The 26,023-nt window shown below is 35.5% G+C and overlaps 1 protein-coding gene across 3 annotated transcripts in view; it reads left to right on the top strand.

Moving 5' to 3' along the window:
• Window positions 1-26,023, top strand: part of LOC111567620 (contactin-associated protein-like 4) — a 76,739-nt gene that overhangs the window by 44,124 nt on the left and 6,592 nt on the right. For all 3 annotated transcript variants that reach the window (XM_023268869.3, XM_035947435.2, XM_035947439.2), the window contains 14 exons: window positions 35-184; window positions 312-483; window positions 6,462-6,568; window positions 8,300-8,419; window positions 8,511-8,711; window positions 9,963-10,125; window positions 11,207-11,334; window positions 11,438-11,608; window positions 14,940-15,158; window positions 18,624-18,863; window positions 20,334-20,516; window positions 22,032-22,165; window positions 23,536-23,623; window positions 24,873-25,088. In XM_023268869.3, coding sequence (XP_023124637.2) covers window positions 35-184; window positions 312-483; window positions 6,462-6,568; window positions 8,300-8,419; window positions 8,511-8,711; window positions 9,963-10,125; window positions 11,207-11,334; window positions 11,438-11,608; window positions 14,940-15,158; window positions 18,624-18,863; window positions 20,334-20,516; window positions 22,032-22,165; window positions 23,536-23,623; window positions 24,873-25,088 — 2,292 coding nt within the window. The remainder of the gene's footprint in view (window positions 1-34; window positions 185-311; window positions 484-6,461; window positions 6,569-8,299; window positions 8,420-8,510; window positions 8,712-9,962; window positions 10,126-11,206; window positions 11,335-11,437; window positions 11,609-14,939; window positions 15,159-18,623; window positions 18,864-20,333; window positions 20,517-22,031; window positions 22,166-23,535; window positions 23,624-24,872; window positions 25,089-26,023) is intronic.

Raw genomic sequence — 26,023 nt, 5'->3', positions numbered from 1 at the left:
TACAGACAATAAGTATCTCGGTGTGTTTCCTCAGGTTCTGGTCTGAATGACGGTCAGTGGCACTCTGTGGACCTGGTCTCAGGACGAGGACATCTGACCATCACAGTGGATGGAGATGAATCAACTGCTGCTCATGTCAGTCCTTCGTTTCCTATTATTGCTGGAGGTCAATTGTTCTTCGGCGGTAAGCAGCTGAAAATGTTTTATATTAACGGTTCAAATAAGCCTCAACCTCAGCAATAATTTCAGAATGGATGTTTTATTTTCCCCTTAGTTTCATTTACTGAGCAGTGTATTCTCTCCTGATACAGGTTGTCCTTCTGAAAGCAGTGGTCAGGAGTGTATGAATCCCTTCAAAGCTTTTCAAGGCTGCATGCGTCTTCTAACTGTGGACAACCAGCCAGTGGACTTGATCAAGGTGCAGCAGAGGCTGATGGGAAACTACAGTCACCTGCAGATCGACATGTGTGACATCATCGACAGGTCGGACTCATTTATTTAGTAGAACAGAAACAGAGACATTGACTTACAGCCAAGAACAAAAGCCTACATACATTTGTAAAAACCGCATGTCATGGCAGTAGGGAGTTTTCAATGATTCCTATAACCATATATACTATATATAATTTTCTATGATGGAATGATTGAAACACATGCATCTTTGTCAGAAAAACACTCGTACACTTTGGTTCTTTCATAGATTTATTAACAGTCTTCGGGAAATATGATAAACCATACTGGGTCAAAACTATACATACAGCAATGGTAAAATTTGGTTTTATGTCCTTTGGCCATTTTCACCTCATCTAGGAGTGATTGGTAGCCGTCTACAAGTCTCTGGTTTCATTTTGTATCAAGGACAATGATAATGCCTTCTGGAGTAAAGTCCTGTGATCAGATCAGATGAAACTAAAATTGAACTTTTTGGACACAATGACCAGGAACATGTTTTGAAGAGGAAAGGTGAGGCCTTTAACCCCAAGAATACTATACCTACTGTCAAGCATAGTGGTGGCAGCATTATGCTCTAATGCTATTTTGCTGCAAATGGAACTGGTGTTTTATACAAATTAAATGAAATAATCAAGAAGGAGGATTGCCTTCACATTCTTCAGGAAAACTTAAAACCATCAGCCCAAAGGTTGATCTGGGATACAGTTTGGTGTTTCAACAAGACAATGACCCAAAACACACATAAAAAGTTGTAAAGAAATGGTTAAGTCATGCTAAAATTAAGGTTTTCGACTGTTCTCCCCATAGTCCTGGGGACTTTGGGGAGAACAGTCAACAACGTGTCAACATCAAGAACATCTGGAATGTGCTGAAGAAACAAATCTGTGCCAGAAAGTCAATAAATTTAGTTGAACTGCATTTATTCTGTCCAGAGGAGGGTCAAAGATACAACCAGAAACTTGTAGACAGAAACCAAAAGTGCCTAATTGAGGTGAAAATGGCCAAAGGACATTAAACCAATTCTAAACATTGCTGTATGTATATTTTTTTACCAACAGAATTTATCATATTTCCATAAGACCTATAACAAGGTTAGGGTAGGTCTAGGAAAGAACCAAAATGCATGATTGTTTTTTTGTGACAAAGACGTGTTTCGATGGCTCTGTCACAGAAAATTCAGAAATATAGGAATCATTGGAAAATCATTAATGCCATGATTTACTTTGTATTTACAAGTCAATGTAAACTTTTGTTCACAACTGTAAGTAAATATCGTGCTAAATGTGCTCGATAAATCCAGAAATAGTTTGTATTACACACATTATTCCTTGTATTACATTTTCTATGTCAGAAAAGAGGACTCTGTGGTGTTAAAATGATTGATTTCGATGCCACTCTTCCCTTATAAACCCTGTTAATCTCCCTCTGAAAGCTCAGTGACGATTTCCCAGTGAAATGGAGTTACACATGGATTATTGGGCAGCAGTGAATCAGAGACACCAAAACAATCCTATTATTTGTTGTCTTCTAGCCTCATAGAGTTGCCGCATCTTCTTTTGTGGTTTTTCTAGACAGTTAAAGGAGGAAATAAACAATCCAGGAGACACTCACAGTGACAAGGCTATTTTTTTGTTTCTGTTGGTTGCAGCCATCATTGCTCTTCTACTGTTTATCTGCTCGGCTCAAGAGGCCTGTATAGTTTCTTAGTCTAGCGATGAGTGTGTTCACATAAAAGAGGTGATGTTGCCACCAGATGACCAAACAAAAACAGGTCTAAAGCTGCATGTTTCTCACAAGAACTATAATCCTAAACTAGGATGAGCAATTTAAAACTATAACACAGTTTTAAACCAATGCAGCTGCGGCGACCAAAGCAAGAAGAAAATCTGGATAATACTACAGACTCTGTTAATGTATAAAATAAAAAGTTGATCAATAGGGTAGTGCAGTATTTCAAAATTATCTGTTGTTTACATGTAGCCAGTTCTCATAGTGCGTAAGACAGTTTTAGCCTTTTTCTTATTGCTTCAACCTTGAAACTGATAAATGGTATTTGGAGCAAGTAAAAAAAAAAAAAAAAACATAATTTGAATCCATAAGTTGGCCTAATTCAAATCATAAGACATCAACTACACTGTAAAACAAAAATCTATAAAAATGAATAAATAAATGAAAATAAGGCTACAAGAAGTGCCAGAATGAATGGCTGAATACTATAGCATTCAATAACTGTAGAAACCTTAGGAAAAAAAATGGAAATATCCATAATCTAATAATATTTTTAGGGAATTTATTGATGATTCAAATACAGTTGAACATAGAAGATTTATGGTCACACATTGTAAAAGAATGCATTACTATTAATAAAAATTCTGAATTTATTTTTTTTTCTACAGCTAACATGTAAATGAATTTTTTTCTGTTATTCTACTTGTGATCTGAGATTTAACTAAAATGAGGAAAACCTGTAAAATAACAGTTTAACCTATTATTTACCAATTTTAAATCTTTGAATGTATTTTTTTTCTGTCAAATAATAGTAGATACCCGTGAAATGACCATTTTGTGCTTATTTACAGTACAACTGCAAAAAACACCATCACCACCGTGACGTATGGTGGTGGCAGCATCATGATGTGAAGCATGGTGGTGGCAGCATCATGATGTGAAGCATGGTGGTGGCAGCATCATGATGTGAAGCACGGTGGTGGCAGCATCATGATGTGAAGCACGGTGGTGGCAGCATCATGATGTGAAGCACGGTGGTGGCAGCATCATGATGTGAAGCACGGTGGTGGCAGCATCATGATGTGAAGCACGGTGGTGGCAGCATCATGATGTGAAGCACGGTGGTGGCAGCATCATGATGTGAAGCACGGTGGTGGCAGCATCATGATGTGAAGCACGGTGGTGGCAGCATCATGATGTGAAGCACGGTGGTGGCAGCATCATGATGTGAAGCACGGTGGTGGCAGCATCATGATGTGAAGCACGGTGGTGGCAGCATCATGATGTGAAGCACGGTGGTGGCAGCATCATGATGTGAAGCATGGTGGTGGCAGCATCATGATGTGAAGCATGGTGGTGGCAGCATCATGATGTGAAGCATGGTGGTGGCAGCATCATGATGTGAAGCATGGTGGTGGTAGCATCATGATGTGAAGCACGGTGGTGGCAGCATCATGATGTGAAGCACGGTGGTGGCAGCATCATGATGTGAAGCACGGTGGTGGCAGCATCATGATGTGAAGCACGGTGGTGGCAGCATCATGATGTGAAGCACGGTGGTGGCAGCATCATGATGTGAAGCATGGTGGTGGCAGCATCATGATGTGAAGCATGGTGGTGGTAGCATCATGGTATATATTACAGTTAGTGGTGGGACGCAGTTAAAACAATTTATCTAATTAGTTACAGGCTTTGCAATTAATCGCAATTAATCACATTTTTTGTCAAACGGCAATACTTGACACAATAAGTAAAATTTTTTAATTCAAATAACTTTTGGTTGACAGATGAATCAATGACTAGACATGTGTTTATAATTGTAAATTTAAATTATTAAAATTAATACAATTTTAAAATGGGGTTCACTCAGCTCAGAATTCACTATAATAAATAACTGTATTTATATTACACCTTTTCAAAAGCAAATGTACAAACTATTTTACAATAAACCAAGTTCCAAAACATAAAATATCACAATATCAAATAAATTAAATCACAGCCACTACCAACAGTTAAGAGGAGGCCAAATGAACTCAAATCTTGCTTCATAGTCCAACCCCTGGACAATATAGCATTTAATAATAATAAAAGAGTCCTATATACATACATGCTGGAGGCTACAGCTCTGAAATCCATTATTATCATGTGACTGAATCAATACTCCAGACATTTCCCTGTCAAACGCTGCACAATCTGTGGCCTCTAATACGTCTCTTTTCTCGTTTCAAATGTCAAGTCGAGCTCCGGCGTGTCAGTTTAATGTCGTGCTGTGTGCGAGCGCGAACACGGCGTCGGACCTTTTCCAAATCATTAGAGCCCACCAGTAAATAGCACACATTATCCATGGAGCAGCTTTTGTTTCAATGAAATGTCATCTTGAAGAATCGAACTGGTCTTTTCCCCAACCCCCCTCACCTCCGACCCGCAGCACAGTTTCCTCCAGTAAGTGAAAGTAAAACAAAGCAGGATGACAAAATGACTATAAAGAGTCAAAAAACAACAACAAAGACACACAAAATGACCGCAAAGACTCAAAAATAACTACAGACACAAAATTACCGCCAAGAGTCAAAAAGTGACTACAAAGACACACAAAATGACCACAGAGTTAAAAAATGTTACAATGCAGTTTAAAGGGGGAAATGCTCAGATATCGTGTTGACTACTTTTTTCTCTCATAAAAAACAAGCAAAACTTTTTTTTTATTCTGATGGAAGGAAATTATTGTCCCAGATATTGCTAAAAACAAACAACTAAATTATATAACATTAGAATAAATGTACCTAGTAGACACATAAAAACAATGCATTAGTGAAATACAATAAATAAGCTAAGAAACCCACAAGAATAGAAAAGTAAAAAATAATACTGGCTATGATTATGAGGTAGTAAAGTAATATTACACATGGTGATGAAATATTACACATGAAACTGAAATATTGCACTAAAAAATGAAATATTGCACTAAAAAGGTGAAATATTGCAGATAAAAAGTGAAATTTTGCAGATAAAAAGTGAAATTTTGCAGATAAAAATTGAAATATTGCACTAAAAAGTGAAACATTGCAGATAAAAAGTGAAATATTGTAGATCAAAAGTGAAATATTGCACTAAAATAGTTAAATATTGCAGATAAAGTGGAATATTGCACTAAAAGGTGAAATATTAGAGATAAAGAGTGAAATATTGCACTAAAAAGGTGAAATATTACACTAAAAGGATGAAATATTGCAGATAAAAAGTGAAAGTTTAATGTTGTGCGAGTATGAACACGGCATCGGACCTTTTTCCAAAGAGCCCACCGGTTTTTGTTTTAATAAAATGTCAACGTGAAGAATCGATTCGCTCTTTTCCCCAACCCCCATCACCTCCGACCCGCTTTCCTCCAATAAGTGGCGCTTGATTGATCACATGTGCGCCGAGTTTATCAGAAAAACAAAGCAGGATGTGCGTGTTGGCAGACAAACGAATGGGAGAGTAGTGGAGGAAATTCAAAGCGCTGCATCCCGACAAGCAAAGAAACCAAACGGTGACATTCTGCTGACTCAGACTTTCTCCTAACAGTGACTAAGAGATTAAAAATACATTCCGCTCTTTCCCCTTTCCTTTCAGTCGGTGACCTCCTTTTACCTCCGGAATATGTTTCTTCATTCACCGCTGAGCTCCGTTCATCCCAGACTTCATCAGTTCCTCTCTCTACTTTAATTCTCCTTCCTCTTCTCCTTTCTCTACAGTATCTCCATCATTTTTGCTCTTCACTTTCACTTTTCTTTGCTCTTCACTTTCACTTTTCTTTGCTTCCTCCTCTTTCTCTCTTGCCTTAAAATGGGATTTTAATGCAAGAAAACAAGGAAACCTTTGCTTTCAAATGTTTAAAATAACCCTGAATTGTCCCTGTGTGCAGTTTCTGGGTGTTATTTTTGCTCTTTTCACATTTTTAATCACTGTTAGCTCATTTTTCTCTGGAATAAAATAAATCCTGCACCTCTATTTTGACCCATAAGCATTCAAAAAAAGGCCAAAACTGTACATAATGTCTTTCCTATTTGTGAAAATATATTGTGTGACTGTGAAACTGCTGTTTTACTATACTTAAATCCACTAAAAATATCAATACTTTACATATATTTGCTGTTATTTTACAGATTCCACTGTTTTTAAAATATTTCTTGCTGCTAAATGTTCATTTTTTTGTTTGTTTTATATGTATCATCCAGAAATAAATATCAATGGGGGGCAATCATTAAATTGAGTGTTTTCATTGTGTTTTCTGTCTCCAGATGTTCTCCGAGTCACTGCGAACATGAAGGCAGCTGCTCCCAGTCGTGGACCACCTTCCACTGTAACTGTTCCGGCTCCGGCTACACTGGAGCCACCTGCCACAGCTGTAAGACCCGAAGCTTCTGTTCCTGATGCTCAGAGTTCACTAACTGTGTCTGTGGATGTTCGTGTTTGCATGTTTCCCGTAATTAGACAAACTGCTGCTGCTTCTACCTCCAGCTCCCTGCAGACGATGTTGTGGCAGAAGGTCAGCCTCAGATCAAACCTCAGAGTAGCGCCAAGTCACCGCTTTCATTAGAAAATCACAGAGACGGATGAATAGGAAGAGGCTGACAAACAAGAAAGAAAGATGTTGGAAAACAAAAGGCTGCTTTTCTCTGCATAAACTTGCAGGACATTTTATTGTCTCTCTGCATGTTTCAAAGGCAGAAATTCCCACTTTAGGACTGCTTTCAGGTCAACAAACAAAACAACAACTCCAGGGTAGATACTTCTGAGCGACTCTGAAACACTAGAACTCTGTGCTAATTGGTCAAAGTTGGAGAGAGAAACAAGCACCAAAGTGACTGCAAAGAGGCAAAAATCAACTACAAAGAGACACAAAATGACCACAAAGAGTCAAAAAAAATGTTACAGTGCAGTTTTAAGGTGGAAATGCTCAGATATTGTGTTGACTGCTTACTTCTCTCATAAAAAATAAACAAAACTTTATTGATTCTGAAGGAAGGAAATTATTGAAGAATAGAGTATAAAGAATAAAGTAAAAAGTATTAAAATAATACTGACAATGATAATGAAGTAGTAAAGTAATATTACACACGGTGATGAAATATTACACATGAAATTGAAATATTGTACTGAAAAGGTGAAATATTGCAAATAAAAAGTGAAAAAATGCATTGAAAATGTGAAATATTGCACCTAAAGAGTGAAATTTTGCAGATAAAAAGTGAAATATTGCAGATAAAAAATGAAATAATTAAGATAAAAAATTCAATATTGCAGATTAAATGTGAAATATTGAAGATAAAAAAAATATTGCTGATAAAAACTGAAATATTGCACTATAAAGGTGACATATTGGACTAAAAACTGAAATATTGCAGTTAAAAAGTGAAATATTGTAGTTGAAAAGTTAAAAATAACAGATAAAACAGATAAATGGTAAAATATTGCACTAAAACTATGAAATATTGCTGATTAAAAGTGAAATATTGCACTAAAATGGTGAAATATTGCAGATAAAAAAATTTAATATTTCACTAAAAAGGTGAAATATTGCACTTAAAAATTTAAATATTGCAGATAAAAAGTGAATTATTGCACTGAAAAGGTGAAATACTGCAGAGCAAAGTGAAATATTGCACTGAAAAGGTGACATATTGCACCAAAAATTGAAATATTGCAGATAAAAAGTGAAATCTCATAGATAAAAAGAGAAATATTGCACTAAAATGGTGAAATATTGCAGATAAAAAGTGAAAGATTGCGCATAAAATGGGAAATGTTGTAAATAAAAAATGTAAATATTTTGTGAAAAAGTAAAATATTGCCAATAAAAAATTAAATATTGCAGAAATGAAATATTACACATGACGCTGAAGAAAAACACATCAAGAAGATAATAAGACTAAAACTAAACTAGTAAAACAGTACAATTAAGTGGAAATACAAGAGATCTTTGAAAAACAGTCGTAGACTCTAATGAATAAAACACTTGACATCATTGATTAGCCTGCAAAATTCACTAAGAGACAGAAAAACAACACGACTGTGCAGCTTCAACGGTAAAAAACCTAAATCTCTCCAACAACTAACGATGAAAATCTCTCCTCAGCGATCTATGAACAGTCCTGTGAGGCCTACAAACTAAACGGAAACACTTCTGGGTTTTATCACATCGACGTGGACGGCAGTGGACCAGTCAGACCACAGCTGGTTTACTGCGACATGACGGGTAGATTAAAACAACACGTCAACATGCAGACTCTATTCCTGCTTCCAGCTGAGAAAGATAAACACGTTTCTTCTTCTTCCTCCTCCTGCAGAGCACCAGACGTGGACGGTGATCCAGCACAACAACTCCGATCTGACCAGAGTTCGAGCGTCGCCAGGCGGGAATCAGTACTCGGCTCACTTTGAATACGCATCTGATGAGGACCAGCTGGCCGCAATCATCGGCCAATCAGAGCACTGCGAGCAGGAACTGACCTACCACTGCAGGAAGTCCCGCATCCTCAACTCAGCAGGTAGGAGCTGATCAAATTCTGCTTCTAGAAGGCCGTTTATTTTATTTAAAATGGACTGAAATGGGATGTTTAAATTGCATTTATTGTCATTACATAGAGTACAAGTATGGAAATGCAGTTTAGCTTCTAACAGGATGTGCCAAAGCTGCAGTAAAGTGCAAATATATACAGAATGTTGCAGTATAAATCTGTGACTACAACATATAATCTAACTCTTTTGTGTTTTCTTCTCTTCTTAAAAGTCAGTATTTCTAAAGGATGTTCAGCTAAAATTAATACTTATTGTGGTCATTTTTATAGCTAATAATCAGAACATTTGTCAGCATTAGAGCCTCTGGTTTGATTTAGCATCTCAAGCATATTCAGTAGAGTATTAAGAGTTGTTGTTATTTTAAGCTGCTTTTTTTGTGTGTTTTTTGGTGCATATTGATCACATTGTGGTGCATAAATCCTGTCATAAAGTTACATTATCATATAACTTTACCTGCATTGTGCAATTCAGAGTGCTTCACAGTTGACTGATAAGCCGACAAGACAGAACATTTTACGGATTCTTGTGTGTTTATAAAAAGCCGTGTGACTTTGGGTGCTATTAGAAGACATTTTGCATTTGATTGCATATCATTTAATTACAACAACTGACTTCCTTTTCTTGATCTTTACTGAATCTTTACCCAAATATGTATTTTTTGTTCATATAGTTTTCCTGTATTGAAATATGTTGTTTGTCATTTCTATGTCATAATTGCTCAGAGTCGTCACTAAACACAAATGTGTTTGAAATCTACCGTTTAAACCCCTAAAAACTAATTTCTATGTATCAAAATAATATATTTAGAAAACAGTCATTTAATGTTGCTGTACACTGTTGCTTGCTTAAAAATGTGCAGATTTATAAATTCTTGGCCTCGTTCTCCACCCACATGTACCCACTTCCTGCAGCTCGAGCACACCAGCTCACCTACAGCTCTGCTTAGACACTGTACATGCACAATGCCAAGTTGTAATATTGAATTAATCCAACCACACATGTTGGAATCTGAAGAATAATGATGGATTGTTACGTATGAAACCTTACAAGTCTGAATTTGTGTGACAGTCATCAGTTACTTCCTCAGCACTGACTGCTTATTTCACTCCTCTTACATCTTCTCACATCTATAAAATCACATTTGGACACATTAACTAGGTAAAAATTTGGATTTTTCTCTAAGTTTGCTGCGTACAGCTGAACATAATCCTGTCTTTCAGAGGGGTCTCCGGTCAGTTGGTGGGTCGGAGGTCCAGGTGGAGGTCACGTTCAGACTTACTGGGGCGGAGCTTCAGCAGGAAGTCAGAGATGTGGATGCAGTCTGCAGCAGAACTGTGTGGATCCAAAACACCATTGCAACTGTGACGCCGACCGCAATGAATGGTATCACATTCATCTACATATACACAACATCAGTTAAGAGCACTGTTATTTAAATTTAATCTCTCTCTCACAAAACTCAGCATCAAATATGACAGAAATCTGAAGACGCTGCTGAAGACTTTTAGTTTGATTCACTTCAGTCACAATCGCTCATGATTTTTGTGGCCAAAAAGCTGAAATTAAACTTTAAAAATGACATCAAAATCCTGCAATAGCTGTATAAACATATGGAGGCAAACCAACTTCACTCTTCTGATGTTGTATTTTTATGATGTTTACATAAAATAAACTTGCAGCAAACAGAAAATCAAGAAGAAAATGGTGCCAATAATACAGATATAACAAGGAAACATACTGTACAGACAAAATATTAACTGTGAAGAAATGTCTGTATTTTCTTTACAATATTTGCTTGTAGAAACTGGAGCATGGCGAATGCTTTTATGGTTATAACTGAGCATCATGTACAGGTTGGCACATACCTGTCTCAGTTAGATATTCTGTCTATTATCTAATATAAAATAATACTCATCTTCTGTAAATCAATTACAATTGATGCCTTTTATCGGAGTTTTTGTATTAAATTTGATTATTATTTTCAAAAGCAATAATAATAATTATTATTATTAACAATAAGAATAATAAGAATCTGCTATTGTATATAATTATATATTTTATATTCAATTATGTATTTATTATTAGATTTGTTTATTATTTCATTTATATTTATTTATGATATGTTTTATTATTGTGTTATTATGTCATTTGTGTAATAGTTTTTTATTATATTATCTATATTATAATATATATTATGTATTTTTATGATTTCTCATCATGTTTTCTATTTCATTTTTTTTGTCTGATGTGCTGGTGGAATTAGTACTGATGAACTGTCTTTGTTCTTCCTCATCATCTCCCCTTTTTCTATTTTTTTTTCTCTTCTGCCATTAATTATGATGATAATTAAACTTCTCATGCTTTGTCTTCCTTGCTAATTATTTTCTTTATCTTTTTTCTGTCTAGTTTGTTCCTTCTTTTCTAAGTTCTGCTTCTTCCTCTTCGTCCTTTCCCTGCCTTCCAGGTCCAGTGACTCAGGCTTGTTGACCCATAAGGAGACTCTCCCAGTCAGATCTCTGGTTCTGGGCGATGTCCAGAGGTCTGGATCGGAAAGCGCCTACAAGGTGGGACCTCTCCGTTGCTACGGAGACAGTAAGTCCAACTCCAGAGGCCTCAATGTCACCTTGTTTCGGAAATTGTGTCAGAGTTGCACTTATTCTCGAGCCTGGCCCATTTTTTTCATGCACTTTTGCAGAGAACATCTGGAACGCAGCGTTTTTTGACAAGGAGACGTCGTACCTCCACTTTCCCACGTTCCACGGAGAGCTGAGTGCCGACATCTCCTTCCTGTTTAAGACCACTTCTTCCTCCGGTGTCTTCCTGGAAAACCTGGGCATCAAAGACTTCATCCGGATCGAACTGAGCTGTAAGTCGAAGCCTCTCAGGTGAGAATCCAGACTTCAGTGGGATGTGAGTGGGAAGGATCATCCTGGGAGTTAAAGTCTGGACCTCCTGGGTGATGGTCCTTACCAGCAACGTTTGTTTCTCATCTTGTGGGAAATCACTGCCTTGTTGTTGTTGTTTGCCTGCAGTACATTTCTTTTATAACCACCAGAGTGTAAAACGCTGGTGTTGGAACACTTTAGTCCTCTCTCCTGATAAACTCTTGTATCAGTCCATGTATTTGCCAAAGAAATCTAATCTACTGCTGCACAAGAAACTATTTATTTCTCTACATCCACATGAGAAACTTGGCAAGAAATCAGGTTTAAAGCATCAAATCAGATGTGTCTCTTTGAACCAGCTTTGTAAGTTAAATACAGTATGAAGCTACAGATTTTGGACCTTAAAATGGGTCAGAATCTGCAGTAGAAGCTACATTTTCTCACCATTTAATGCATAAAATTATGATTTTGAATCCTTTATTTCAGTTTCATTCAGGTTTGGAATTAATGAATTCTTTCATCCTGCCACACTGCTGCAGCTGCAGAACTCTAAACTTCCTCTATTCATCTTCCTACTTGTACACAGATGTGACTTAAACACACACTGCAACATAAACCCCATATGAAATACATATAAACATTCTACATGTGAAAAAAGGAATCTTAATACTGCCTCGCGATATATAAATAAGAAGATTTTAGAAGATTTCCCAATCCACAAATGCAACCTGATTTGACTAAATATACAACAGTATTACATTTAAATACACCCACACTGGGTTATCTTCTGTATTTTGTAACCCTGTTTGAAAAAAATCTACTTTTAGTGAACTAAACTGCATTCTCATTTTTCACAGTTCTACTCACCAGAAGGTAGAACTGTGATGTGGCCTCCAGTCTGAAAAAGCCATAATAAGTCAGCAACAGGACTTTTCACCAGGAGACTAAAGTTTATGTACAAAACTTAGTGGTTAGGTTTACAAAAATGGTTCAGTTTGGGTTAAAATGTGACCTTTTCACAACATCTTTTAGGCTTTTTCCCTATTATCTGGGTTATCAGTGTGACAAATCCTGCCCCATCTGATAAATGATTGATTGAAATGGAGTGAATAAAATAAATGGCAAAGTTGTGTTCATTTGATATTTATATGCAAAACATCACCAAAAAAATAAAAAAAAATAATTAAAAATGAAGTTTAGTTGTACAGTCATGTAATTTTTGGGAGACAAGGCTGGTATTTTGTGAACAATTTGATTCTGCATGAAGTTGCTTAAAGCAAGACCAAATTTTGCACCAGCACTTAAACACAACACACACTTATGGATGGAAGACTGAGAAAAGTCTCAACACACATACAGTATATACATGTAAAAGATGGATGCAGTCCCAGTGAGGTCACTATAGAGACACATAATGTGTCTGTTTAACTCTTAAAGGGACCGTGATTGACTAATTTAACTTCCTGATGTGTTAATGGAGGCTTCAAACTACACTGAGATCATAAACATATCAGGAAACAGCTTAGTGAAGTAAGGAATCAGGTGAGAAGTGGAGCTGTTTTTTCAGACTTGTATTCAACTGTACCTCATTTATAGCCAGAGCGTTCACCCCCTGTTGGCTGCTAGAGAGAATGCAGGTTTACATTACTGTTGTGTTAATGTAAAAAAAATAATATTTTATGCCCACTGTTCTGCCCTGCAGCAGAATTTCGTGTGCTGCAGTGCCCCCTACTGATTTTTCAGTAGAAATGATGTTAAAGCAGGGCGTTTTCAAATAGAGTTTTAGGCCATGAGAGGATCTGAATGTTGCTGCTTCTTCTCCTGTTTTCATTTCAATGTTGTGGCCCTGGACAGTACTTGTCCGTAAGTACCTCAGTTTGTTTGATTTACCTTTTTCTATTGTGTATTTATATATTGATTTTATTCTGATTTCTATTTGCAATTTGTTCTTCTTACAGTTTTACGCTTCAAAATAAAGTGATCTTCAATCACAAGAAAAATCACGTCTTGGGTTTTGAGGAATCACACATTAAGCTAGCTGTCTACCTATGAAACTAGAAAACTCATAGGGAGGACAGAATACCCACCTTTTATAATCCGTTCATGTTGCTACCAAATCCACATGTCAGGTTAATTGTAATACTGCAAAAAGAAAAAAACTGTTCCAGACCAAAACAATAACTTTATAAAAGAATAAAAACACACAAGAAATAAATATATACATGGTTGATAGATGGATCAAAATAAATAACTAAATCAAAGTGTCAAATGGTGCCAAAAAGTATTAGAAAATCTGTATTTATAATATATATATATATGTATATTCACAGAAAGCTTTACCAAGCAAGCAAATGTTGCTGGATTAGTAAATTTAAAGTTCGAAATTGACTGTAAATGCAGAAGAATGACATTGACTCAAGTTAGGTTGAATGAATTTGTGATTTGTTTAGATAGTTTCATGCTTTTTTGAATAAATACATCAGTGAGCGCAACAAATTACTGAAGAACACACATCATGCACATTTATAAATACTTTTAATCTAAGAACCATAAGAAAAACACATTTGTTGCCACTGTTGAAGCTTATTTCTCTTCATAAATCCTGCACAAAAAATACTGTTAGCATTAAGTTAAGTTTCTAGTACAAGTCGTAAGTGATGCTTCAACATAAATATGCAGAATTTAACTGGTGTTTACATCAAGAGCTTCATGTCCTTGTAGCTGTTTGCTGAGAAAACAACCTCAAGTAGAGTTTTATCTTTGTCCCAGCTACTGTTGAGCAGGTCAGGAGTCACTGCTGGAGAACATTTTGTGTTGCGTACTGGTGAGCTGGTTGGTGTCCGTTTGCATAACTTATATGAAGCATTACTTCACTCTGAATGCATTTTTTCTTATCAAAGTTCCAGCAGAGAGCATGAGCAAAGACGTCAAAATTCACTTCATCTTCTTCCCTCCACAAATTCTGGAGTTCTTAAAGCGACTTCAGAGATTTCGATTAAAGGGTGACAAGTGAAAGGAGACAACAAAAGAGGGAGATAAAAGACCTTTTAGTATTTCATGAGAAAAATTACACAAAGTTCAGTGTTCAAAACAAGAAGCGCTTTGTTGGTGACAATTTCTGACACGCAAACATGAAAGCACTGCCTGTTCTCTTTAGTTGTTTGGAAAATAAATCATTAATTAAAGGGACAAAACCAACAAGAGCTACAACAGTTTAATCACCTAATATTCCTGAACTCTGAACTCGTCTCCAGGGGAACAAGTGAATGAAAACGACTTTTCTGAATAAGTCTTTATTCTCTTCCCTCCCAGCTTCCACCGAGGTGCTCTTCTCCTTCGACGTGGGTAACGGCCCCTTGGGGGTTTCCGTGAAAGCCGACTTCCCGCTGAACGACGACAGGTGGCATCGCGTTCAAGCGGAGCGTAACGTTAAAGAGGCGTCGCTTCGCATCGACGAGCTTCCTGTTGCGACACAGGAGGCTCCGGCTGACGGCCACATCCACCTGCAGCTCAACAGCCAGCTATTTATAGGTGTGCTACTGCGATATCAGAGCTGCTTTTTTTCTTTAAAGAAAACAAGGCAGCGTTCAAGAATCGTAGGAGTTTCAGTAGAGACCAACTGGACTTGGAAGTCCGGAAGTCCAGTTGGTTTTTACTGAAGTTCCTACGATTACCTGGATGACTTTCTAGCTCTTTTTCATGAAGTTCTGACTTTTCCTTGGCAGTTTTGGATACATTTACAATGACATTATCACTATTTAAGTTTTTCTGCACCTTTTATGTTCAGTTCCAATAATGTTGTCACCATTCCAGTGTTGTTTTAGTGTTAGTAGCTGTCAACTGTCACATTTTTCCTCACTGTGGCTCATTTTTCATTACAATATAAAGTCCTGCACCTCTATAGAAAAATAACAACCTTAACTAGAATGAAAGAGAACCTAAAAATGTCCTTTGTGTAATGTCACAAGGCTATAAGTCATTAAAAATTCAAAAATAAAAGTAGAATTTTTAAAATTACTAATTTTACACAATTTTTAAAAAAACCTATCATCAACATGTACAATATTTTTCATTTATGCACGGGCGTTACTAACATTGGAAGAACCGTAACTTTACATACTGTAGATATTTTAATACTTACATTTGCAGTTTAGCCAAAATGTTCCTGAATTTTTATCACGGGACTTTTTCAATCAAAAAATAGAATCTGCTTTATATAAACACTTAAACATTTCTCCTTTAAAAATTTGCCAATAATGACATGATTTTGATTTAACATCACAATTTTACACTCAGATTTTCTTTATTTTTCCAGACAGATTGGTACGTCATAGATGAGTTCAAAGACTGTTAGAAAGTTAAAAATCTGACTTTTTTTTTTTTTATTTTTACAGTATCTGGCTCTGTTAAATTTTGTCATTTTTACAATTTCCGAGAAGGTAACATTCCTTTTAATCCGGCTGGTGGGTTCTGGGTTTTTTAAAGGGTTAAAACTCCCCCAATATTCTCTTTCGCCGCTCTTTCTTTCATTATCTTTGTGTCCTTTCTATCACACCACACTAACTCCTCTGGACTCATATGATGGATTGTCATTGACTCCTGGGAGCCTCTTTGTCTCTTGTGCAGCTCCCGAGAGACACAGATAATCAGAATCTATATCCTTCCACAAAACCCAAACTGCGAAAGCTCCTCGTTACTGTAGGGAGAACATACTGCAGTCTCTGGTTATTGATCCGCATTGAAACTGACAGCGTTAAACTCATTCGATATATAACAATCAATGTTCCTAAGTTGCTGCAGCATTACTTTAATATACTGAGAGAAAATCCCCACAAATTGATAGAAACGTCCTCAGTAATCAATCAGTGGTCAGTTTCCTTCAGTAACCTTGGAGAGGGGTTTGAACTCGGTCCATTCGTTAAGGTGGTTCCTGATGAAACTCTGGGCCTCATCAGCTCTGCAGGCCTGGGAAGCTGTTTATCTCATCATAACGGAGTCCGGGTTGCCAGTTTGGCATTCGGAGACAATTACAGCTCCGCAGTGCCTGAACTCCGAGGACGGTTGGAGGTTGCGGAGTGAGAAGTTTTGAAAACAATAACTTTTGGAGTTCAGATTCGGGGAAGAAACTGTTTTCCTGTCACCGTCGGCAGCCGAGCAGACGAACCGTCAGAGAGACTGACGGCTTCGCAGATATCCACCATCAGCATGGTGCCGGGAGACTCAGAAAGTCAGATTCTTGATTTTTTCCACCTGCCAGTTTGTGTTTCAGCGCGTTTCATCACTTCGTCGTTTTAAAAATTCAGCACGACGGCGGTGACAAGTCTGTGTTTCTGCAGCTGCACAGTGTGTTCAGACATTAATAATAAAACCAGATATCAGTCAGTGTCACTGCAGAAACTGATCACAGAGAAGACAGTTTTTATTCTGTTCACTTCTAGACGGCATAAAAAGACTCAGAGAACGTTGGTGATTTTATGTTTATCTTATTTAGATAAATGTAAATTACAGTTATGAGGTGAAGCAGTGCAGACATTGTGTTGTCCGGCGATAATAAATAAAAGATAATGTAGATTTGATGTTCACACATATGGAAGGATGGTTTTTATCCACTCAGACTGATATATTTGGTGTCAGGAGATGACACAAGGTCAAAAAAGTGAACTTTATTAGTGAGCTGATACAAAAATGGCCAAAGTATGAAAGACATGGCGAGCAGAAGTAAGAATGTCAACAAAATGTCGTTAAAACAAAGATTAAAACAATAATATGTCACATTCTGTTGTTATAGCTTCTAAAATGTAAGAAGTTGCTGCTTTTCTGTGTTTTAAGTCTTGAATATCTTTTACCTCGTTTAACCAAATTCCTCCAAAAACCTATAAAATTATAATATATTGAAATATATCTGAGTAGATTCTCAGTCATCCAGGTCATCATAAGGCCAAAAGTAAAAAGCAACTGGAACTCATGTTTTGGTTATTAGAGACGTTTCATCTAAGAGGCTTCTTCAGTTGTAACTGAATGATGGAGTCCCAGATGTTTACTCACCTGGTCAATTACCAATTATCACGTGTTTATAATGCAGTCTGGAGATCTCTGGGGCTGTTAATGGGACAATAAACCAGTTAGTTGTGTGTGATATACAGTGTATTTTTTTAAAATCTGGCAGCAAGAGTGGCCAAAACAAATATTTTTAAAATGTTGTAGAATACTGTAACTTTAAATACTTCAAAAACAAGCAAAAGCTGTGTGCAATGACTGAAAAAAGCTTTATTACTATATTTAAGCAGGAAAAATCTGTAAACTAAAAGTTAAAAAGACAAGATCTCAATCCTTAGTGTACATACATTTTCTGTCAAATAACAGTAAGTATCAGATTTATTTCATTTATTTTTTGGTGATTTTATTAATGTTAAACAGTAATAAAATTTTCAGCGTGACTGGTTTTTTATTATTATTTATTATTATTGTTAATATTTTTGAATTATTATTCATTAATTTATTGATTTTTTGCAGATGTTTATACTGTTAAACTAATTCATTTTTCACAATGTGTGACTAAGTGTTTTTTATTCTTTTATTTATTTATTATTATATATTATTTTTTAGTTTTAAGACCGTTAAACCGTAATTAATTTTTCACAATTTGTGACTGTAAAATTAACTTGTAAAAATATAGATTCTTGATGTGGACCTTTTATAGTCAACATCATAAACGAATACTTTTGTTCTATGATTTTACCAGACATTTAACTGTAATTTAACAAAACTGTCAAAAAAATCAACAGTCCTAAAAAATACTTTCCATTTTTTTAAATGAAATCCCTTATATACATATTATTTATATCTAATGATAATAATAGTTTTAAACATATTAAGCTCTTAGGATTATAAAAGGGAATAATCATAAAGAATCACAAACATAAAGAGAAAAGAAACAGCAGATTTAAGAGAACTGATTCCAACCTGCTGGAGTTTCTCGTCTGTGCTTCTCTTCAGGAGGAACAGCCTCCAGACAGAAAGGTTTCCGGGGTTGTATTCGCTCTCTGCAGCTGAACGGCGTCACTCTGGACCTAGAGGAACGAGCCAACATCACCCCCGGGGTTCGGCCCGGATGTCCGGGTCACTGCAGCACCTACGGGTCTCTGTGTCAGAACCAGGGCCAGTGTGTCGATGGAACCAGGAGCTTCTCCTGCGACTGCAGTGGGTCGCCTCATTCTGGAGCTTTCTGCCACAGAGGTACACGCATGCGGTACATAAGATCATTGCTTTTAATGGTTTGTAACTTTTACGAGTTTCACACAGATCTATACACCGCTTAATCCTCACTAGGGTCATGGGGGGGCTGGAGTCTATCCCAGCTGACTCAGGTGAAGGCAGGGGACACCCTAGACAGGTCACCAGTCTGTCACAGGGCTACATACAGAGACAAACAATCACTCTCACATTCACACCTACGGGCAATTTAGAATAATTTCACACAGATACTATCAAGTAAAATCACAGGAACATATTGACAAACATGTTAACCCTAAACACCTGTAAATAATGTTCACGTATAAAAACTGTATTTTTACAAACAGCATTTCATTCTTTTAAAGCACGTGACTGTTATTTACAGCTATTTGTAAGACGGATAATTTTTTAAAAAATTTTTTAACTGTTTTGTTACAGATTTTCCCTTTTTTTTGTCAAATTACAGGTAATATGAATATAAAAAATTGCAGATAATATAAAAATAATATAAAATCTCATATATATATATATATATGCTAATATAAAATTACAGGTAATATGAATACAAAAAATACAAGTAATATGAAAACAACTACATAAAATCAGCTAAAAACAGTAATAAAAATCAATATTCACTATTATTTTGAAGAAAAAACATGTATATTATGGACTAAAAATGTATTTTTTTAACTTATGTTACAGATTTTCCCTTTTTGTCAAACTACAGCTAATATGAATACAAAAAATACAAGTAATATGAAAATAGTAATATAAAATCAGCTTAAAAAAACAATATTTGCTGTTATCAAAAGAAAAATTATATTAAGGATTGAAAAATGGTAATTTTTTAAGTGTTATTTGACAGATTTTCCATTTTGTAAACATGTTAACATTTTTAAAATTCTTTTTAAAAAGGCCAAATATGTAAACTACACTACTTTTTACTATATTAAAACCAGCAAAAATATCATAATGCTGAAACAAACAAGCATATATATATATATATATATATATATATATATATATATATATATATATATATATATATATATATATATATATATATATATATATAAACAAAATTATCATTATAATCACTTATAAACAAATAAAGAGAATGTATATGAGGGATTGGAAAATGTAAGTGTTTTTACCTGTTATTTTACATTTTTCCCTGCTTTATAAAATTACACATCAAATAAAACAGATATTTTTTTAAAAACATTAATTTACATGATATAATTTTACATAATTTACCTGTTATTTTAAATTTTACATTATTTTGCAAATTATTGTCAAACTGGTGAAATTTCTTACAGTGAAATTTTAAATGAATGTAGACACCAAATGTAATGTGTTGGACTTCATTTATTTAGTAGAAAACAGATGAAACTCTATAGAAAACACCTTGAGTCCTGTTCAAATTAATTTCCTGCCTGTTTGTGATGAAACTCTTTGGTTTTCTACCTGCAGAAGTTTCAGCCAGCTTCAAACCAGGAACCTCGGTCAGCTTCAAGGATCTGAACGTCTGGCCGTCTTCCAGCCTCAGAGCAGAAAACATCTGCCTGAGCTTCAGGACCAGCCAGAGTCCAGCTCTGCTTCTCTACATCAGCTCCGACCACAGAGAATCTCTGGCTCTGCTGCTCAACAAGCAAGGTCACAACTCTGATAGTTTACATTCTAGCAGAGAATATTAGATAGATGGATGGATGGATGGATGAATGGATGGATGGATGGATGGATGGATGGATGGATGGATGGATGGATGGATGGATGGATGGGCGGGCAGGTAGGTACCTTATTAATCCTGAGTGAAACTCTTCAAGATGCAGATTAGTGTTTTTATTCATGACGGAAGGTGATTATTTACTAACTGATGGCATTAAAGTGTTTATATCATCTTGTTTCTGTCGCTACCACTTGAACTTGTGTGGTTTAATGAATTCATGAGAGGAAACTGATTCCTCCCTCACTGATGTTATCGCAGCAATAATAAGATTAGAAAGCATCGAACGAGATCCGGTGATGTTTGAATGTCTAGAAACTTGCAGCTCTTATCCTTAAAACTGAGCAGCTTCATGCAGAAATCTGATGTTGCTGAGGTGAAAAGTTCAGTTATGAGCAAGTTTTTAACCAACCAGCTTAAAGATGCTGACAAATGGAGTCATTTGCTGCTGTTGCTGCCTCCAATATGTTAATTATTATCATTATAAAGTGAAACAACTTGATTTTATTTGTCTGCGTTGTGCTTCTTTAACAATTCTGGTACAAAAGGCAAAAGTGTTAATTAGCAGGGCTAAAAAAAATAAGAATAATGCAGCATTCAAGAGCTTGGAAAAGCTTTAATTTTCATTCTATCTCCTGCATCTCCTGTACATACAGTATATATACTCATATATATGATCTGTATTTACATATATAAGCTCCTTGTTACTGTGGCTTCACTTGGTTTACATACATTCTGAATTATTATTATTAATAAAGATGTGCTCACATGAATTACAGTAAAAATTTTCAGTGAAGTGGAAAATATGCATTCAAGGAAAGTCAGATTTGCAGCGTAACTTCTTCCCATCAACAGATTTGAATAAAATTCCACATTTCACATGCTGTAAATATAATATAAATTATTAGAAATGTATTTTATTGGCAGTACTAGACTCATTTTGTAAACTTTTTATGGTTTATTGTTCAGCTGCTGTTGCCCTCAAACATCCAAACATCTCTAGAATGAATATCTTCAAAAATAAATTCCTTTTAATATGAAAAGATAAAAACACATATTTGAAGAAATGTTCAGTGGTTCTGTTTTGTTTGAAATAGTTGGTCTGCTTTTTAGCAGTTAAAGTTTCTATTTTTGAGGGCGAAATCTTAAATGTTTCAAGTGTTTTCATTAAGAAGAATGGGATCAAGTCAGTACAAAACCATAAAAACAAGGGTAATATTTGTGATAATAGTAAATAAATAAATAATGCGTTAAAAAAAGAGTAGAAGGGGATAAATATGACACTAAAATAGACAACAAAGAGTTCAAGGTGTTGATTCGGTGCACATTAGGAGCTACAAGTTAGATTTTTTAAACTACCAGCTGGATTTGTTCAGTTTAAGTGCTGTCTTTCTGTGTCGGAGCCACACAGGATTATACCAAAGTGTTGTTTTGTTTGACTGCAGACAAGCTGGAGGTGAGATACCGTCTGGACAGCAGCAGAGAAGCAGAGATCCTGAGGAGCAAAGTGAAGAACCTCAACAACCGACAGCTGCATACGGTCACCATCAACAGACTGGCAGACGCCGTTTCTGTTCAGGTGACGACAAAAAACACAGAAACACTTCAGAGTCAGTTTGAACCTTGAATCAGCTTCTGTCAGTAGAGAAACAACAAACCGGCTGCAGAGGAAAAGTTCAAGAGAATCTTTCAAAAAGTCACAGAAGGAAATCAAATATCAGGAAACAGGACAAAATTAAATAATTCTCATTTTAGTTCCTGGTAGTCTGTCTTGGTTTATCACATTTTCATACTTTTGTTGTTTTTCAGGTTCACATAAACTTCAAAATCAAAAAGCATTATATCAGTAAAACATGAAATGATCTTTGAAAATTACTCATGACATGAATTGTTTAATCAGTTGCATGTTTAAAATATTCACCGACTACAGTGACTATTTTTTTAACAATATACTTTTATTTTGAAAGTTTTCCCCGTTTTGGTAAATTACAGAATAAAGTATTAATTTACATGTTAACTGTAAGAAACAAGTGAAAACTGTAAATAATCTTTACATGAAAATTCTGGATTTTTTAAATAACTTTTAAATTGTTTAACCATTAAATTACATTATTTTAAAAATCAGACAAAAAAACAGGTTATTTGACATTTTTTACAGCTATTTGAAAGGAAAAATATGGATATTGAGACTGAAAATCACAAAATAAATCAAAAAGTTTCTTCTTTTGTCTTTGACTGTAAAATTGCAGTTTCTACTGTATTTAGATTGTGAAAAAGTATTTATTTTACAGACATTTGCTGTTGTTTGGGAAAAAAAGTTATCAGGATTTTAAAATTGTAATTGTTTTTGTGTTGTTTGTTTTGTTGTGTTGATTTGCAAATTAACACAACAAATCTGAGAAAAATATCCATTCATTTACAAAATAAAAGGCCAAAGCCGTACATAGCCCACATCACATCTGTATTTTTATTAATAGCATTTTGTTCTTCACAACATTTGACAATAAAATTACACTATTTTACTGTATTTTAATCAGCAAAAATTATTATTTTTTTTTTATCGGAGGAATTATTTGAAAGAAAAAATATGTGTATTAAGGACAAAAAAAGTAAACAACTTTTTAAACTGTTATATTACAGATAATAGTAAAAGAACTGTATTATAAAAGTAAAAAAAACATGAACAAATCTCCTCATCAAAAATAAATATTTTTTCAAATAGTAATTTGTTCTTTCACAATGTGTGCTTTACTGTATTTAAATCTGCTAAAAAATATCATTTATATCAGATAGTTGCCATTATTGCCACCATTTTTTGCAGTTTTTGAATATTACAGCATCCCATCTTTTCTATTTTTATGACACCCTTACTGCCACATTGTCAAATCAAATCATTTCAATCTGATGTTAAAAGCCAGATTTGATGGAAAACCTTTGTTCTTCTTCCAGATTGACCAGAACGCCAGAGAGGACTTCAACCTGACATCTGATGTAGAATTTAACGGAATAAAGACGCTGGTTCTGGGAAGAATCCACAGTAAGCAGACGCTATAAAAACCCAGACGAGACCTTTCAGGGCTCTCAACACAATAATTTCACAGCAGACATTTAAACACTGCATCACTGGAGACACTGCAGTCTTGGATTCAGCAGGTGAAGAACTATCAGAAATAAATAAAGAACTGAGTGGATTTTAAAAGAGCACAAATCAACAGAATTCACCTCAACCTGAGATCACAAACTTTTCTCTGGTATATTTAAACAGTGTGAATGATCGTATACATGAATCACACCAGCTGATGACATGAGTTAAAGTAACTAAATCTGATGCAGAATTTCATGGTTTTGATCAGCAGCTGTTTCTTTTATCCTGTGTATTTTAAAACTCATCATATTGATTTATGACGACAGTAGATGCTCTGAGGCAGATTCAGAAACCCTGTATGAAGCTGATTTCCAGCTTCATTGTTTAGCTCAGTGAAGCCAGATCAGGAAAAGTTCTCCCGAGTCTGTTGAACTTCTCTTTCTCTGTTGCTTGAATCCACTGCAGTTCACTTCCTGCAGGATTTTAGGGTTTTCTGTTGCCTTAAATTAATATTTACTGACTAAAAACACTGAGCTATGGAGCTGCTAATGAAGGATTTCATTCAGTATAGACTAAAATTGACATTAAATCAAGTTATATGCAATGTTTAATGTAGTTTTTAGCAGGCAATTTACTGGTTAATCATTAATTTAAATGTACTATTGATTCTTCTCCTGGAAACTCAGACAATTCTGTGTTCACACAACTTTTTAAAACTGTCCAAACATGCCATGTAGCCACAATATCTTAATATAATTCATTAATGCCACCTTTCCTCTATTGCATCAACACTGCACCAATAAACTGGCATCCCTTGGATACGACATGTAAACTGCAGTATTTTTTGATCTTTTGCAATACATTTATGCTTCCATAAGGGTTTAAATTTGACCAGATGTAGACAAAAACACACCTTGGGTTTGTCTAATGAAATGTTTAAAGTCCAACGGAACCCTTAAGTCAGTTTAAACACTTTAACCTCTTTGATAAAAATCCTCCTTTCAGATTTAAAAATACAAGCTAATTATACCAAAACAGCCTCATTTTCTTTTCACCTGCTGAGTAGCACCTTCAAAGACAGACTAAGAAATCGGCTCCTAATAAGAAGAGAAACTGTTGGACTTTTCTGAACCAGGTGGAGCACAAAAATACAAAGATTTTAACCCATTTTATGAAGCATTTTTGTCTCTTTTCTTTGCAGATTCTGATGATTTGGACCCTGAACTCTCTCGCCTCGCCTCTCTGGGCTTCACAGGTTGTTTATCTTCAGTCCTCTTTAACTCCATCAGTCCTCTGAAAGCTGCTCTGCTCCACCCAAACTCCAGCTCAGTCTCCATCACCGGGTCGTTGGTCCAGTACAGCTGTGGCTCTACGTCGACCAATCAGAACGCAGCAGAAACCACACACCACCTATCAGGTACGACTGAGGATTTGCCGTTTTCTTCTCTGGTATCGTCACCACCTTTAAACCCTATAAGAAATTTAAGAGCTAAAAGTTTACTTTTAGCCACATGTGTGCATCTCTGTTCACCACCTGAGCTGGATTTAAAATACATTTTTATGAATTTGTAAACTGATAGAACTCGACCCACAGGCCACAGATGTGAGGTGTGTTGGTCAGCAACATTAGCAGTAGGGCCGCAGCGATCGGTTGTTTTAGTAATCGAGTATTCTGGTGATCGAGTAATCGGATTCTACACTAGGCATGCATGTTACAGCATCAGAAGCATAAGTGAGCTCGCTGTGCAACAGAAATAACCGTCCTGGTGGAACACGGATGGACATCTGTGGTGTATTGTACATATATAGTATAGTACAGGTGTATTGAACATATACAGTATAGTACAGGTGTATTGAACATATACAGTATAGTACAGGTGTATTGTACATATATAGTATAGTACAGGTGTATTTTACATATACAGTATAGTACAGGTGTATTGTACATATATAGTATAGTACAGGTGTATTGAACATATATAGTATAGTACAGGTGTATTGAACATATATAGTATAGTACAGGTGTATTGAACATATATAGTATAGTACAGGTGTATTTTACATATACAGTATAGTACAGGTGTATTTTACATATACAGTATAGTACAGGTGTATTGAACATATATAGTATAGTACAGGTGTATTGTACATATATAGTATAGTACAGGTGTATTGAACATATACAGTATAGTACAGGTGTATTTTACATATACAGTATAGTACAGGTGTATTGTACATATATAGTATAGTACAGGTGTATTTTACATATACAGTATAGTACAGGTGTATTGTACATATATAGTATAGTACAGGTGTATTGAACATATATAGTATAGTACAGGTGTATTGAAC

Source organism: Amphiprion ocellaris, chromosome 16, assembly GCF_022539595.1.
Source record: "Amphiprion ocellaris isolate individual 3 ecotype Okinawa chromosome 16, ASM2253959v1, whole genome shotgun sequence".
Taxonomy (NCBI): Eukaryota; Metazoa; Chordata; class Actinopteri; family Pomacentridae; genus Amphiprion; species Amphiprion ocellaris.
This window is presented reverse-complemented; position numbering and strand designations above follow the sequence as displayed.